The sequence below is a fragment of the Harmonia axyridis genome, chromosome 4 (assembly GCF_914767665.1).
Source record: "Harmonia axyridis chromosome 4, icHarAxyr1.1, whole genome shotgun sequence".
In the NCBI taxonomy this organism is placed as follows: domain Eukaryota; kingdom Metazoa; phylum Arthropoda; class Insecta; order Coleoptera; family Coccinellidae; genus Harmonia; species Harmonia axyridis.
Genome location: NC_059504.1, coordinates 27,186,451 through 27,205,217, shown reverse-complemented (window position 1 = coordinate 27,205,217; position 18,767 = coordinate 27,186,451). Strand labels below are relative to the sequence as shown.

The following is an 18,767-nucleotide window of genomic DNA, read 5'->3' as shown; positions in this document are numbered from 1 at the left end:
TCAATTATGGTATTACCATTGAAAGTTCCAAGTATTACTACCTAATATTCATATTCAATATTATGGAGGACGAGAGTGATATCGTGTCAGAAGTGAACTCTCAAAAGTATATGAATAATAATATTTTTGATGGAATTGAAATTGAGAAAAGCTATGCATGCTCAAGAATGAAGTGTGGTGATCTGCACCGTTTGCGATGAAATTATGCATAAATCTTGGACAAAGAAGATGGAAACCGTAAAATTTATAAACGGATTTCATGTGAACTGTTGCGAGTCCTATCAAAATATGGGGCAAAAAGCTGAATATGTGTCAGTAATTGGACTTCATGGGAAATGTTCGACATGAAAATCAACTTTCTTGTTCAATTATTGGAATCATCAAATGAAAAGAATGAAATTTTTGAATTGAATAACACAACGATTAAAATATTTCGAAGTAAAACAAGAACGTGTTCAAAAAAATTAAAATAAACAATATGTTTCTACAGTTGTTGAGCATTCGCATGATGTACTCATTATTACACCTCTGAGAACGGTAAATATGAATGATAAAAGTTCGGAAGCGATTAATGGTGATCCGAAAATCCCGATATCGGCAATAATATGATAATATAGCTGGTGAGCTCAATAAAAATAGATTAAAACTACCGATTCCACCGAACGTAAAATCACATGGAATTAATTTATTGGCAACAAATGAACAAGAGAAGACAGAAAATACTCTGAAGTCTGTAAAGGTCGGTGTACATAAAAATGAAACGGATTAAACAACTGTTGTAAAGGAGAAGCGAAAGGTACAAAAATCTAACTGAATATGTACCGGATTTTTCACCATAATTTGACCCCCCCTTTAACTTTGTGACTAGAAGAGGTACAAAAAAATGTTTTCTACAAAAGTTTCAGAAATCTACTATTGTTTTTCAAAATGATTTCACAAAACGAAATACATACAAACTGCGCAACATATTGATTGCAACTTCATTTTTTCAAATGGAACACCTTGTATATTCTTCTATATTTGACTAGCTCTTTTTCCTCTGATTTCAAATATATAACATATGTTGGGCGTATCTCTCTTAATTTGAGTACAACAGAGTTTTAAATTTTAAGAACCTCCTGGCAAGCTAAGTAATCAGTTTTCAAGTAGAAGGCTGCGATATCTCGAAATGCCCTTTTTTGAGTTATCATGTTGCAACTATATGACATATCGATGAAACTATTCATCGAATATGCACTACACAGAGGCGGAAAAATTTGAAATATTTTCACTTTATGTGGAGAACAATAAAAATAAGAAAGCTACATGGAGTTGCATCCAAATCATCCAATTCCAATTTATAGTGGAAAACGTAAGTCATATCGTTGCCAATGAGATTACTCAAAAAATAGCATTTTGAGTTATCCCAGCATACCACTTGAAAACTGAGTACTGAGCATGCCAGGTGGTTCTTAAAATATGAAACTCTGTGGTACTCAGAATAAGAGAGATAGTCCAAACAAATGATATATATTCGAAGTCAGGGGAAAAACAGCTAGTCAAATAAAGAAAAATATACAGGGTGTTCCATTCGAAAGAATAATAAGTTTATTCGTTCGAAAACTACAAATAAACTTAAAAAATACTGTGGAGTTATTCAATGACAACTGTGTTGAAAGAATGTTGCAATCAATATGTTGCCCATTCTGTACATATTTCGTTTTGTGAAATCATTTTAAAAAACATTATTCGATTTCGTGAAACTTTTGGAGAAAACATTTTTTTATACCTCTTTTAGTAACTAGTAGTTAAAGGGGGGGTCAAATTATGGTGAAAAACCCGGTACAGGATTCAAACAGGTGACTGCTGAGTCAAAAATCAAAGTTTCCTTACGAAGAAAGTTGCTTTGGTAATGGAATAACTGAGAAAGATATAATGGATTTTCACAATATGCCATGAGCAGCTATGAATTCGAAATGAAGAAACTTCACACTAAAGGAAGTAATTCATCATTCAGTATAGGTAGCGGCGAATCGAAGATTTTCTGGGCCCTACGCTTGAAAACCCCACCTCATCAACGTTAACAATTTCATTCGTAACAATTTTCCAATCAAAAGTCAGTTTTCATGGAACAAACATAAATTCAATTGATAAAAAGAAAGTACATCGAAATATAACAAATGAATCGAAATTAAGACGAATATAAACAACTTCACAATTACAAAATACAAATCAATATTTCTTTCTACAAAAAAAGAACAAATGAACATGAGCATTTCAAAATATAAAAGCATATGAAATGCCGAAAAACGAACCAATTAAACTTAGAAAATGAACGCTCTATTCCTCAACTCGTTATTGACAATGTTGAAAATATCTTCAAAGCTATATATAGGCCGATGGCTTATTATATGTTTATGGAAAACTAATTATAATTTTGTGCTGAAAATTTGCATTTTGGGGTTTGAACAATGATCTTTCTCCCTAAAATATTTTCAGATCTTTACAACCTCTGGTTTTACCAGAATCATACTTTTACTTCCTCATTTCAAAAGTCACACCCAGTATATTATAGCATCATTAGATAGCATTTTTGGTGACAATTTCAGGCATATGCCATTCTTTGGGTAAAAACTCGACGCTTCATGAGTTAATGTGATTCCTATGAAAAAAATGAAGACGACGTGGACTCACATGTTTTCGAATATTTCTGCAGAAAAAGTTTTTTTGAGAAAATCTTCTTCATTTTCGATTCTGCAAATACGTAAAATTATAAGACTGTTTCGGTTCGAATAAAAAATGTACAAGGTGTTTATCAGAAGATCATGAACTTGGATAACTCAAATTCATCGAAACTCAAGATTTTCAAATTAGAACCTATATTTTTCATTATTTCATTCAATTCTACGTATAAAAAAGGAGGGGTTACTTGAGCAAACCCAATACTTAATATGAATACTTCAAGAGTTATCGAGGAAGAAATTTCAGACCTAAACAAATTCCGTTTGTATGTTTTTCCGTTCGGCTCGAAAATTCGAAAAATTATAGGCATTGGGGCAAAATGCTCCGTAAAAATGAAAGACGTAATAAATAACAAATCCATTCATAATAACCTTGATTTTTCCATTCAAAAATAAAGGAAGCAGAATAGATCATGTACAACTGCGATTTATAACCAGATGATCTCGAATTTAAGAGTAGACCTTGAATCATGACACCAAAAGTGAATTAATATAGAACTTTGAACATTTCGAACTTCGTAACCAATAAAGATGAACTTGTTTAGCTTGCATAGAGAAAACAAAAGAGACTTCGTTCGTTGTTACATTTCACTATATTTTCGGTGTAGAATCTTCAAACTCTAAAGTATAAATTACTTCTGTGAAGAATATAAAGCTGTATGTATACTATTTTCTGTTACAAAAACAAATTCTGTTATTTTCGTGTCTGTTATTTGAATTAATTCTTTAATGTGATTCAGTTCCTTTACGATTTCGTGCGTTTAGGCAATCTTATATAAGGTATCCCATCAGAAAAATTAAGTCAAAAAACTCAATATCTTTGAAACGGATAACATTTTCGAAAAACCGATTACGAAATGCTTTTCAACCAAGCTGCGTTGAAGAATTCACCCATTTAAGAAATACCAACCCTCCTCTATATCTCTGAGAAGATAATTAGGTAATTTTTATGATTTTTTATGAGTATCATATAAATTACAAAAATTTCTGAAAACACCGTTTAAGAATTTTTCGAATATCTAGAACAGAAACCAAGATATAGCAAAATATTTGAGACAGTTATTTTTCAGGAACTCGAAAACGAATCAAGATATCTATAATCTGCTTTTCGATATCTCATCACGAAAAGAGATCGGGGTCCTTGAAGATTTCTTCTGTAAGTGTTATAGTTCTCGAGATGAGCATCGAATTTGGGATATCCTGTACATTTCAAGAGTGAAAGGGAAAAATGAATAAGGTTTTGAAAGCTCATGACACAATGACTCATTTTTTTCCTATCAAATCTTAAATGAACCAAAAACTAATCAGAATTCTAATGTAAGTGTCACAACTCACAATACTAATAAAGCTATAGATTGATTCAAATGAACCTATCGCTAAGAACTCGCAGGCATAACGAAGAACGCGGAAAACAACGTTCAACCTGTTGAATGACTCTTCCTCATTCTATACGGAAATAACAGTAGAAAGCCAAAGATTATATTATGTAATCCTAATTGGATCTGAGACCAACTTGCTCGTTAGCTGCATATGACATAAACAAACAAAAATCGAATAATTGGTACAAAAAAGCATTCTATTTAGTATTAAGATTTAAATCTTCCTCATATTTCATATTGATTGAGGATGCATCAAAGAAATCATTGTGAGCTAATTATGAATGAATCAATTTTTAAGGTCGGTATTTTATTAGCTCGATTATTGTTTAATTTCAATAAACTTCGGAAACCTAAGTGCCTACTTTATGTTCGTGAAATTTATTGAAGACATAAAATGCATTGTTCAATGGGAATTTTATTTTGAAAACGCGTTAGCGCACCGAGACTATGGAAAGTCATAAAAATCAATTGGATCTGACCTAATCACATAATCATACCTAATAAAAAATTATAGAAAGTATATCACATAAATAAACTAAATAGACAACTCAGAAACCAATATTTGAATTGAACATTTGACTAGGTCTTAATTTATAATTACTATCAATGAAACCTCTATCGAACATGACCAAGATGATATCGATAGATGTTTTATTATAACCATATTATCGTTTTTCATCAAAATATATATATTTTCATTTCAAGTTCCATATCACCTTTATTCAACCCAAGTTCCTAAAAAATATAATATTCAGGTAATGAAAATGATAACAATTACATACAATGTTCTTGAAATTTGAGCTGAGATTATATCTCATGTGATCGATACATTTTGTTTGTTTGAGAATGGGAACCATTCGTGAGTTCGAACGTAGAGGTATAATGCCATTTCTATTTAGATATCCAACTGCTAATATATATATTTTTAATCAGATAATAACATTATCTCACTCTAACGACGAGTAACCAAATTCTATACTGTATATTGAATCTACTAGAATGTATCTATAATCGATTTGAATTTTTTTTTTTAAACAAGTAGTGAGTTAGATGTCTTTAAAAATATTTTTTGACACCATTACAATTTACTTTTCTTAAATATAAAGTAAATGTATTTACTTATAAATTAACATGAAGAAGTTGTCAATACATATCGACACACCTGTACAATACTTTAATTCAAAGTCAAATGGTCAATCTTCTGTTGGTGAAGGGGTTCTGAGCCAGTTGGTCTACGAGTCTGTTGATACGCTAATTGAACGTATTTTAATTTCATCATTGATGGTATCATTAAATCATTATGTATGGTCTAGTTGGATACATAACATGGCTCATCTACTATAGAGCTAAGTATTTCGGATTGAAGTCTCTGCATTATTAAAATATTGAATTTTTTAGTACATTCCCAGAATTGGATACCATATGTCCATATCGGTTTAACTATTGCTTTATAGTACCTTATTCTGAAGGGACAACTTGGATTTTCCTTCTATAAGCCTGTCTGTCGGATTTTCATGTTTGATAGATAGATAGATAATCATGTTTATTTGTGTTTTTTTGGCTAGGATGTGTGGTTTCCTCGGTGGTTTCCAGTTAGGCGTTGGTCTAGATGCCAAGGTATTTTGCATCTATTTAAATTGGTTAATAATTTCCATTTACTCTGACTGGAGGACAAACGTTTCTTTTATTGGTGAATGTGACTTGTAATTAGTTCCATTGATGGTAAGTCGCCATTCAGGATAGCATTTTCCCAGCTCAGTCAGGTGATTTTGGAGTTTTCCTGAGGCTATATCTGCATTTTCATGAGATGTAAATGTCGCTATATCATCTGCAAAGGAGGCTTATAAGATGTTTGGATTTTCTTATTAGCCTTATCTATACATCTGACATTGGAGCAATGGACCCAGCATTCTTACTTGTGGAACCCCTGCTTTTATTTTATTAGGGCTTGATATATCATCACATATTTTACAGTGAAGTATAGATCCGTCAAATATGACTTCAAGATTAGTTAAAACGGTTGGGGAAGAAGTTTTTTCCATTTGAAGAGTAGACTACTATACCAAACTTTGTCGAAAGCTTGAGATGAATCCAAATATACACCAGTACATTATTGTTTCTTCTAAGCTTGTTGATATAGTGTTCACTACACGATGTATTTGTTGTATTGCTGAGTGGTTCTCCCTAAAACCCAGTTTATGTTCGGGAAGTAGCCTGTTTAGGTCCATGACCTTCTTCAACTTTTCGAACAGTTTTCCCAAAGTTAGTGAGAAGCTTATGGGCCTATAGGTTTTTACATTGGATTGTTGACTGTTCTAAAATGAGGCTATACACTAGACTGTAATAAACATTCATAAGTGACTGTAGGGGAATAGAATTTCTAACTTTACTTATTGCATAGAAGGAGCTAATTTGTTTTTTGCATACAGAATGGACATGCGAGGATCACTTCAAGTTCTGGTCGAGGTATATAGTATATTCCCAGAAATATTGCACATTGTTTGGCCTCTATAACAAAATCCAAATACCACAACGTTAGTCTATTCGAATCATCATTCCTATGTCCTAAGATCTTTTTGGTTTAGTTGTTGTTATGACCAGATACTGCCCTAATGGTGAGTATGTTTCTGAAATGTTTGGTTGTCTGTCTTGTTGTTTTTCGCATGTGTTAAAAATTTGTAGATTTGTCATCTTGACATCCTTTATTTACGGGTGATTTCTTTAACATAATGCACACTTTACTGGAGTGGATTCAGGCTTTGTGCAAGTTTTAGAATTGTTGACCACATTTAACACACATTTATGGTCTTTTGCAGTATGTTTTTGAATTCCGTATTCTTAATACCTGATTTCCTGTTTTCGCTCGATACTTATTTTTTGATTTAGTATGAATTACATTTGGTATATTTCTTTATTGTTTTCTCCCGGTTCTAAGTCAACATAAAAGAGTGAAGTAGATTTTTCATTTGGTCTCTTATGTTGCTGATATTTCGGATTTTATGTCCTAACTCGTCTATTTCTGTTTTCATGTCGTCTGTTAAGACGCTGAAATGAAGATTCCGGATAACTACCCTGTAGTTGTTCTTGTGTGGTTTGATATGTATGAAAAATAATTTCTTCATCACATAGAAATCTAGCCTGTTAATATCATGATACAATAATTGCAGAGTGTTTTCGAATAATATTGTTCGTTGCTAACAACAGTTGATAACTTCAACTTCTCTCTCATTGAAAATGACTGGTGGTTTCGGTATATTCGGGGGTCTTTGTGAAGAATCAATATTATTTGTGTTTGTGTCTAGGTAATAAAATCTATTACTGATTTCAATTGTTGGGTTTTTTACTAATTTCCGGAGAAAGATTTGAAGATTTTCTCTTTTTGGCTGCTTGCCATGTTATGGTGTTAGCCATGATATTATTGTTTTAGTTATCGCAAGGACAACTGTTTATAAATTAGACGTAATCAGAATTTTATTATTTTTCGAATGAAAATTTATTCATTTACGTACGTTTGTAAAGGATGGCTTGGAAGATATAATGTGGATCGTTGTTCAACGCGGACTTCTATGTCATAAAAAATGGCAAAAATATATTTGCGTTCATGTATTCCAATTTTCTGTGAAATATTAAAATGAAAAATTCTAAGCAAAGGAACCTAAAGTTTTGAGAATCAAATCTAAAACGCATTATATTTTGACGAAAGGTGGTCGGAGCAATAATATTTTAAAGGATGATATGAATTCATCTGCAGTATATTTTTTCTTCATAATTATACTTATTTTTAGTCTAGGCATCAACTTCTAAACATCGGAAAGGAACACTTTTTCGTACATTTTTTCCCCATTAATTTGCCCATCCATGAAAAGGATACGATTCATTAATTGAGATGTGTTCACACAAATACGGGTCCCAATTGGATGAATCTCGCACGTCAATAGTGTAACCTCGTGCTAGCATTAAAGATGAGTATGTGTAGATGACAAAATGATCATTGTTAGAGTTGTTACAATGAATTGTATCATTAGTTGCCAACCTGTAGAAACTTTGGTTAGCTAACCCAAGTTCCAACCGTAAACATTGAAATGAAATAAAACAAATTACTTTCCACGAATATTATAATGTTAACAATTGTTTCGCCAACACTGTGGCTTCTTCAGGTTAATTTTACAGTTCGACACTAAATAAACATATTAACATTAAAACATTTCTGAAAATAATTTTATTTTATTTCATTTCAAAAAATGTCCATCAATATATAAATATGAAAACTCTGAGTTCTTCTATTTATTGATTAAGATTTACAATACTTGTAATGTAGGTAGAATCTTAATAGCGAATTAAAAATCCGTGTGCCTATTTGAAACCTTCATTAGATCTGATTATTTCACAAAAAACTTCTGAACAAAAAATAATACAATTAAAACTTAACCCAACATTGAATAAAGCAATTTGGTCGTATTTTAATTGATCATTCTTTCTTTTTTTTATATTTCCTTTATTTCACAAAATACTGAAAAGATACAACAATGAAAAGAGATCCCAACATTGAAAATGGCAATGCCATCGTATTTTAATTAATATTTCTTTTGTTTTTTTTAGATTTTCGTTATTTCACAGAATACTCGTGAACAAAAAGAGTACAACAATGAAAACTGAAACCTACATCAAATAAAGGACTTTAGTCGTACTTGAATTCAAAATTCCTTTGTCTTTATATTTCCTTTATTTCGCAGAAGATATCATTGCGTTCGTTTTTTTTTCCAGAATTATTTTTTGTTGATGACATATTATTTCAACACATGAAATATATTTTCTGAGTATAATGAACATATGTAATATGTTAATCATTCATCCGGAATCCCATAAATTTATGGATTCTCAAACTAAGGAGGTAAATTTATCATTTACTTATGAACAAAATTTCATACAAGTAATTTATTTAGTTTCCAGAGAATTCTTTCAGCGGCAGGCGAACGGAATATTTACTGCTGCTTTTGTTTAAACTTTACGATAAACTCATGAAAAATAATTTATCGAGTAAAACTTCACAAAAAAAAAAAAATTCATCTTCATTGTATTATCAAAAATAAGAAATCAAGTGAAACACGAACAATTTTCATTGTATACTCCTAAATAGGTAAGAGTATGTTATTGATTAGTTTCTTGCTGTCATAGTAATTACATTTCTGGTAATGTAAATTATATGTATTTTGTTTTTTATATTTTGTGGTAAACGATAAGAACTGACAACGAATGGCAAGTTAGCGTAATCAATCTCTGAAATTAGGTATATCCAGAATGCATTTTTGGGAAACTACTGCTCAAATGGATAACTTCTATAATTATTTGACATACTTAAGTAGTTGAATATTAATAATTCATTAGAATTTTCACATTTCATTGAATATTGAATCGTTTTACATAAAGAGGTGTTCCTGTTCCGATATTGCCAGTTTTCGAATAATTTGCAGTTGAATACTGACATGTAGGTATGTTGATGCATTAGGATTGTCCAAAATTCAGGAAAAATATTTCCTGTAGGTCTTGATGTGACTTGAATATTAACTCATTTCATTTTTAGAATAATTATTCAAATTAAACAAAGTTAAATAAAACAACTTCAGTATGTATTATTTATAGATATAAACAGAACAAAAATAATGACTAGTTCTATTATTCAAATTATATGAATCCATCCAATTTAAAACTCATATCTCATATGTCGAATTGCATCTAGACCTACTAAATTAAAATGTACATCTTAGGCATTTCGTATAATTAATTCCATGAGCTCGAACGAAAACACTACATAATGGTTCATTTTTATTATTCCAGAAAAATCAAGACTCTGATCGTAATTTCTTTAAGACTTTTATTTCACATTATGTACTCGTACTACTTAAATCTACTTTTCTAGTGAAGAATTTTTCGAAATTGATCCCCAGATAGATGCATACTACCTACTGATGGATTTTCTATTTCAAAATGAAATGAAGTGTGTATAGACAGGGCCATCACCAGGACCGGCATACCGGACATATTTTTGACACAAAAATATTTTCTCAGTGGAAATACCACTCTGTGTAGTAAATTGGAAAATTGCGAAGCACCAATTTTATTGAAATCGAATAGGCGCTCTCAATTAGTTTTGAAAATACAAATAGCAACTAAAATTCGACTTCAAGAAGTGCATCGTCTTTTTACTATAGAGTTTAATACTTTCAAATAATTCAGAGCGATTTCTGATGAAATCGACAAAACGTCAAATTGAATAAATTGGTGATTTTAAATTCAATATATGATTTCATATGAAATTGAAAGGATGCCTGAGAGGAAAAACGGAGGCTCCCTCAAAGAAAATTCAAGAACCCGCAGTTAAAAAATTTGGAAAAACCCGAATAATGTAAATTAGGCAAAGCAGGAATTTTGTTCTGCCTTTGTATAGGTAAATAGTCTATACACATCCTTATTTCTATGGATTCTATAAGTTTATGGGAGAATTAATAAACCAGATAAGGCAAATTGAACCCTAATACCTATAAGGGCGTGCCTCAATAGAGAAACCCTCCTGAATCCGAAACGCCTATGGAAATTAAACAAGAATTATCCGGAAAGCCAGAGCTAACTCAGCAATACGGCTCCGAAGTAGGTAACATCAAATGTTTCCACACACGTGAAAGGGTCGACAACCTTGACCCAACTAAACACCAATATTAGCCAGCACCTGAGACGTTCAGAAACGCTTTTCAACTTACCTAAGGTCCCTGGGCGCCGTTCTAGCAGCCACATAGAACCACCGGTACTTTCCCGAAGCTAAATAGGCGATAAGGGCCACTAATATCAGCTGCACCAGCGACATCCATCCCATAAAGTACCAAACAACAGCCCCCAGGCACACTAGGATCGCTACAATAACAGCCATGACCGCCACACGCCGCAGCAACACGCGTACTGGTCGGTTTCTGATGCTTCTTAACGTGGCGGCGGCAGACTCCTTACCTGGCTGGCTGTCCAAATCCACCACTTTCCCGCTTTCGATGTCTGGCGACTTATCAGTCTGAAAATAAGGCGATTTTTAGGTTAGGTCGTTCTCTGGCAAGGCGACAGAACTCGCCGATCGTCCATTGGAGCGCAGTTAACGATCGATGCCGGTGGCGCCATCGTTGTCTAGAATATCGTATGTGGTTCTCACGGATGATAGAAGGTTAGTAAAGTGATCTTTCCATAAATATTTTAGTATGGCCATCGACTCCTAGATGGCTTTGCGAATATTGAAACTGTTTTTCTGATAATAATCAAATACTTTCATTACTCTGAGGAGAATTGAATCAATTTTCTAGATTGAATTGAAAAGCGCAATAATGGGAAAAATCAGAAAAAGGTTGCGCGCTTGTTCGAAGAATTTACATTACTCTATTGACCTGCAAAGCGAGTAGCGACCTAGAGAAAATGAATGAAGAAACTTTCAATCAATAAATACTAATAGCAAAGTCCCATACAACGCCGAAACCGTTTTTCTGGGCCTTCTCTTGGCTTGGAGTTTTTTCAATGTATGGTCAATAGATGACGCTGTATGATGCGTCTAACTATAGTGACTTTATATACTATATATATAAAGTATATAATATAAAGTCACTGTACTAACTCAAAAGCGGTGCATTTCGCCGATATCTTCAACTTCACCCAAAATTTCATACTGGAGTCAGTAGAGCAATTGAGTTCCTGGCTGTCCTGGAAATTTACGGGAAGGTGTTGCCGTGAAAGATTAAAACAAGTTTCCAGACTTTGCTACCAAAAATTCGCATTTTCGAAAGTATGTACGTATGTATTTCAAGTTCATCATCAGACATGTATGATGATGAACTTGAAATGAGTTCGAAAATGCTCGGTTGCCCAATGTAATCCCCCAAATTGTTATTTAAGTCTAATTTCCCAAAACCTATTGGAACGTTTAAAGAGCTGCAGTTGAGTACAAATTGTAGAAAATTTTATCTACTTTGCAAAGCTTCAATTAATTTCTTGTTCAACACCAACCTTTTGAAAGTTATGAGCCAAAAACTACGTTGACAGGCCTAAAACAGCTCATTTGCGAGAAAATTTCAGGTTGGCGGCCTTTGAACTAGAATGATCAATGCGGTACTACCTATATATAACAACAATGGATGTTGTCACCAAATTTTATTCAAATGGCACATTTAGTTCCGACAAGAGCTCTGGTGGGCGAACAGCGGGCACACGAAATTTTCATTCGATTTTGTTAGGATTCTACGCATTTCGAAACTAACAATTTCAAGACAGTTTTTTTGGAATGTTATCTTCGGTTATCATCAATAATACTTCAAGCTCTAACAAAATAATATATTGAATCAAGAATTCAAAGTTTGGCCACTATGATTTGAAATGATTTATTTCCAATTTTTTTTTCAGATTCAGGTAGTAATTTGAATTTTTTATATTGGTGTTTATATATCGGGTGTCCCAAGGTGAGTGGCCTATTAGATTATTATGGAAACTATTGATGGTAAAGATTTCAAATTTTGTGGATAGATATTTGGCCAGTTAAGGTACATTTTTAAAATAATTTCACATTTCCAGTGTTGCCGGATGTACGACAATTTGGCAACAACTTTGTTATTTTAAATGGGACATCCGGTATTTCTATTTTTTTATGATACTCCATAAAATATTAAATCTATTCACTCTTACTTTTCCATCCCTATCTTCAACGGTTTTTGAGTTATTAATTATTTTTCGAAATTTTAGATCAAATTGGCGTATTACGAAAATGACTCTAGTTCGCTCAATATTTGAGATTTAAGTCAGAAATTTTGCAAGTCGTTAGATATTGATCTGATCTGGGTCACTGCTTTTGAATTATGGTTGTCAATAATACAGGACGGACCAAAAAAAATCATCATTTGCCAAGTTACAAAATTGTGAAAAAGTTTATTTTTTCAAATTAGACACCTAGTATATTTTTCAATTTTTGGAATCAGTACAACACATTCTACAATTTTTCTATTCACTTACACAGACTTTTTTACTATTTTGTAACTTGGTAAATGATGATTTTTTTTGGTCCGTCCTGTATTATTGACAACCATAATTCAAAAGCAGTGACACAGATCAGATCAATATCTAACGACTTGCAAAATTTCTGACTTAAATCTCAAATATTGAGCGAACTAGAGTCATTTTCGTAATACGCCAATTTGATCTAAAATTTCGAAAAATAATTAATAACTCAAAAACCGTTGAAGATAGGGATGGAAAAGTAAGAGTGAATAGATTTAATATTTTATGGAGTATCATAAAAAAATAGAAATACCGGATGTCCCATTTAAAATAACAAAGTTGTTGCCAAATTGTCGTACATCCGGCAACACTGGAAATGTGAAATTATTTTAAAAATGTACCTTAACTGGCCAAATATCTATCCACAAAATTTGAAATCTTTACCATCAATAGTTTCCATAATAATCTAATAGGCCACTCACCTTGGGACACCCGATATAAGATATTTTTATATATTTTGGAATATTTTGCGTTCATAGAGAAAGTAATAAAACATTTTAACACAATATTTGCAGTATCCCTACAAATTCATTCACCTCATTTTTATTTATATTTATTCATACTCATTACAGATATCAATAATTATTTTTTAAAATAACGCTCCAAATCAAAACGAAATAACTTAGCGAAATGGTTAATGACTAAACAAGATGAAGTGAAATATGAACATTTTCAATGACATTCCTATGGTAGTATCCTCTATCACCCAAGTAGGTAATTTGAAATGAAAATATTATTATTATTTGAATGTAGCCGTGAAAAGCTGAGTTATTAATATGTCTCGCTTAATCATTTCATTATAATTGATTTATGGACACAATTAGTCCAATAACACCTTACTATACTGCTGATCAATAGGAAAGCCCCTTCCTCATCACTATGAGACAATGGCGAGCGTTCAAAAGTTCTTGATTTGACGTCAGTATTCTCCTAATTTTTTTTTGTATAATTCAGATGACGCAGTCGATAAGAAATCTTATAATAAGTTAAGAAGTGTTATTTTATATTTACTTGCAGAATCTCAACTAAGTCTGATCTGTTGTGAAATATTATTAGTTAAAAATTTTGCTTAAGTTTTTTTTTCATCCTATGGTTGTAATAACGCGATAAACACAAAATTTGACAACGAAAAATTTTAATTCTTTTCCAATATTCTTGAATTTTTCAAAGTTCGAATTTTGGCATCACTAATTCCATACAATGTACAAGTTGGTGGCTTTCGAGATGTGGATGCATCGCAAAATCCTCAAGGTGCCTTGCACGGCTAGATTAACGAACGAAAAAATTCTGAAACGTGTCGGCAAATAACGTGAATTATTTGGATTAATTAAGAAGAGAAAAACAGCGTACCTAGGGCACGTTATACGAAACAACAAGTATCAATTTTTGCACCTACTGATTGAGGGTAAAACATCAGACAGTGGACAGGATTACACGATATACAATCCTCAATACATACCCATACCGCAAGAAATAGAGAAGCAATGGAAAATGTTATCGCAAAAATACATTAGTGGATATGCATTGGAAGAAGAAGAAGAATTTTATACACGGATCTAATGGTAGGTATATTCTAAAACAAGTTGCAGAATTGGATCATATTCCAACACGAATGCAATGAGTGTTGGAATTGCCTTCTGCAACGAGTATTAGACAATCTTTTCTCTATTTCAGTCGAGTTTTGTGAAATACTGTCGAAATTCAACGAAAAATTCAGATTATACATCCTAGTAACTTTTGTATAATATATTGGCAGTTGGTGTGACTGTTAGGAAAATTGACAGATTACGGAATTTGAATTTGAATCTTATGTTTCAAAATTTGAAATAACTTGTAATTATGCAAAAAAAATCGTGAATTATGCCTGACGAAATCGGTTTAACACTACCAGAATTAAGATAAATTGATAATAATGTTGAAAATCAATTCACTCTATCCAAATTAGATATATTATATTGACAATTGACGTGAGTTGAAATTTAATAGGGTAGTCTGTGTTGACAACCAAAAAACGAAAAATGTAATGAGTCCATCACAGCACTGTTTTTAGTACTGTAATGAACTCATTACGATACTGAAACGGAGAAAATTATTAAGAAAATCAGATGATGAGAATGAGAAAATTCTGAGTAATTTATTTCGATATTCTGCTTGAATTTTTGATTCACCATTCAGATGACAAGGTCAACACAGTTCATATAAAGCTTAGAATTGTTGATCTACTTAGAAGTTTTTCAATATTCTGTCTGAATTTTCTATATTTTTGATTTCAAAATTTTGCACACTGCTTGAAATGATTAATCATGTAATGCCAATTGACCTTTGGTCAATAAATAGCGTTTGTTCTTGTTCTTGTTGTTAATCATGTAAATATTGGGTAGGTATCCTTTTTCCAATATTATCCTATTTTCTACATTTCACTCACTTTCCTATAAAATACTTCTGCTTCTATATCGAAATTGAATCACTAAAAACCTCCCTAAACAGCGAACTATTCGAAATGAATCGTTTAACACTCAAATCGTTCATAAAATTACTATTACTTACTTCACACAAGGAAATAACTGGTTGTGATGGGAGGCAGTACCTTCGAATTTTCCACCGAAAGACTGTCTTTTCGTCACAGGTTATACCTACTAAACAAACATCAATACTCTGTAACTTTTACACATTGCTTTCATATTAATGTCACTGTCTCATGAAGGAATTTGACTGCATAAAATAATCTTTTACCTAATCTTTTGTTAATGCTTTTATTACCGGTTTTATGGTGATTGCATTCCATTTTGAGTCTGTTGCATATTGCTGATATAAATTTTATTGCAAAAGGTTAGAAACTGCTAAGTTTTTCGCGTTCAAAGTAGATATATATGGATAAAAATATCACAAAAATCTAACGGTCATGAATATTCAGTAGTTATATCCCGAGTGCTTGCCGAATATTCGATCAGTTGGCAAGCACGAGGGGTATATGATGGACTATTTCCCGAAAAAAATTCGTTCAATTCATTGTCCAAATACTTACTGTGATATAAAAAATCTCTTTGACAATCATCCCGAATGTTTTCGATGGTTTAAAACAGGTATGGACAACGTTTGACCATAACTTGAGTGTGCAAATATGTTCCCGGGTCGCGTAGATGTTTCAAAATAAAATAAAGTCAAATTTTAGAGTAGATACTATCTCGTCGTATGTAGAACAATCGAGAATGAAATGATTGGCAGCTTTCGAGAAAAATCTTCTCTAAATTACGCAACAAACCCTTTGATGCCGGCGCACTCTTCAATGATTACCGTCAATATGGAATCACATGAATGTGATCGATTCAGCACATAAAATAATAATGATACGCAACGCCAAATTAACCAGAATCAAACACGCGACTTGATCCCGCAGGAGTAGGTAGGGCCTAGTCCATGGGCGCCCGCAGAAATTTTTCTCAGGGGGGGCAAAATGAAAATTATTGAAAAACGATAAGGCGTCCATGATTGTCATTGAAAACCAGAAAATTGTTGAGAATCCATTACTTTCCTTCTTTCCATGTCCTTTGGATTGAGAAAGTAATATAGAGGGTGTTGTGCTGAAAAATGGGGAAATCTAAATCTCAGGGGGGGGGGGGCTGCCCCCCCCTGCGGGCGCCCATGGCCTAGTCCCTAATTCACAAAACAAACTCCATTCCACTATTATCCACCTAAAGCACACGTACAAATACCTGGATATTTTCACGCTGCATTGATATTAAAAAATATTGGTTCGTTGTTAAGTGATTTGTACCATATGCGTTAATATGATTGGTTGAAATTTTTTGAGGGCAATAGTTGTAATATCATATGAGAATAGACGATATTCGATTATACACCGATTCGCGAGACGTAATTGGCGAAACATCACGAGAGAGCAAGGCGAGACGATAACCAAGCACTACATTTCGATAATTCAATGACATTTCACTGAGCTTGACTTTTATCATAAAGTTTTGAATTCGTTCAAAACTTTATGATAAAAGTTGCTTAAATGTATTCAAGCTTCGGCTTGAATACATTCAAGCAACGTTATATTTATGTCTCTCAGTAGTATTCATAAACGAATTTCCAACAAGAGGTTTTCTTTTGATATGTATATTGCATAAACCAAATCTCATTTATTTCATTGTAAAACGGAAGGTATATCTGCCAAATAGCCACCACAGCCAATAAGTATAGGTTTTCTTGGTTGTTCTTGAGAGGTAGGTACTTCGCGATTACCCAAAAGGGCTCTTTTTTTTCAAACTGTGAATGTAAAATTTTCACCATTTTTCTTATGAATTTTAATTATTTCAGTGCGTTGTTGAAACGTATATCGTAAAATTTTTAGTAATGGCTTAGTTTCCACTTGTCAAATTCCAAAATATGACAGCTGCCCAGATAGAGGGCTTTCCAAAATGAAACATCTTATTGAAAAACCCTGTACAAGAGATTTTGGCATATAATTATTCAATAGATGGAATTGATGAAAAGCATTAGCCTTCTTTAGAGACGTTTTGATGAAATACCTAAAGCATTTTTCTCTGGAAATTTCGATATCCTTAATTTTCCACATTCATTAGTCTCCAATGTAACAGTAAGAATATATAGAGTAAAAAGCAATTGTAACGGATGTATAATACTGTGAAAATACAGAAATATTCCATGTTTTGATAGTAATAATAACTTTCCATCGATATTTATGGCATCATTATTTCAGTAGTAAATTATCCCCATTTAAACGATTCACTGAACTAGCAGATATAAGTACAATTATTTCCAAATCAGCCGTGCACCAGTGCAGTGCCTTCAGGAAGTGATACCCTTGACTACCACTGAATTTTTCTTCTATAACAACTGGAGTCATCGAACTAAACTAAAAGATAAATAATGCTCAACCCAGCGAACACAGCGACAAAAACAATTTCTACATTTCCTAAAGCATTTTTTAATAATGTTAAATACTTAAGGTGTTTTTTCTGCACAATTGAAATGTTTGTTCTGGTGATGAATACGTAACGTTCTTCATTCAATTTTTGGGAGTTTTTCTTCATCTTTTCATACTTGCTTTACTTAGAAAGCAATTAAAAAAATGTTATCTTTTTTTGCAATTTCCGATAAGAGCTGAGATATAAGAACGTTTCATATCGAAATATTTAATGTATTTTCTTATGTGGTTTTTCAATCAAAAACGTTTTATATTCATAAGTGCTATGCTACATGTAAGCTTTCTAGAAAAATATACTGATATGCCCACACTAGAAAAAGTTTTAAATGTGGGTGGTGACTTTGCAGTTCCACTTCGTTTCCTATGGCGCCCAAATCGAATTTTGGTGTCATTTCTATAGGATGCTTATAAGAGTATGGAGAGGACTATTCAAAACACAATTTATTTGAGTTTCTATAGGATATGATACGTTCTTCATTCAGGGTGATCGATATTAAAGGGTCCACTGAAATAACTCCTTGGGAAGAACCTGGATCAAAAAAGTTCCGAATGAAAGTTTCTCAGTCATCAGGGATATCGAATGCAGATATTCAAAAATAAAAAGTAGCTTGTTTTCTGATTCTTGAGTTGAAACTGTGTTCG

General features: G+C 32.5%; 1 protein-coding gene across 2 annotated transcripts in view; it reads right to left on the bottom strand.

Annotated features, from left to right (window-relative positions):
- The window catches only part of LOC123677690 (long-chain fatty acid transport protein 4-like), a 61,048-nt gene that overhangs the window by 18,925 nt on the left and 23,356 nt on the right, over window positions 1-18,767 (bottom strand). For both annotated transcript variants that reach the window (XM_045614367.1, XM_045614368.1), the window contains exon 2: window positions 10,855-11,156. In XM_045614367.1, the coding sequence (XP_045470323.1) occupies window positions 10,855-11,156 (302 nt within the window). The remainder of the gene's footprint in view (window positions 1-10,854; window positions 11,157-18,767) is intronic.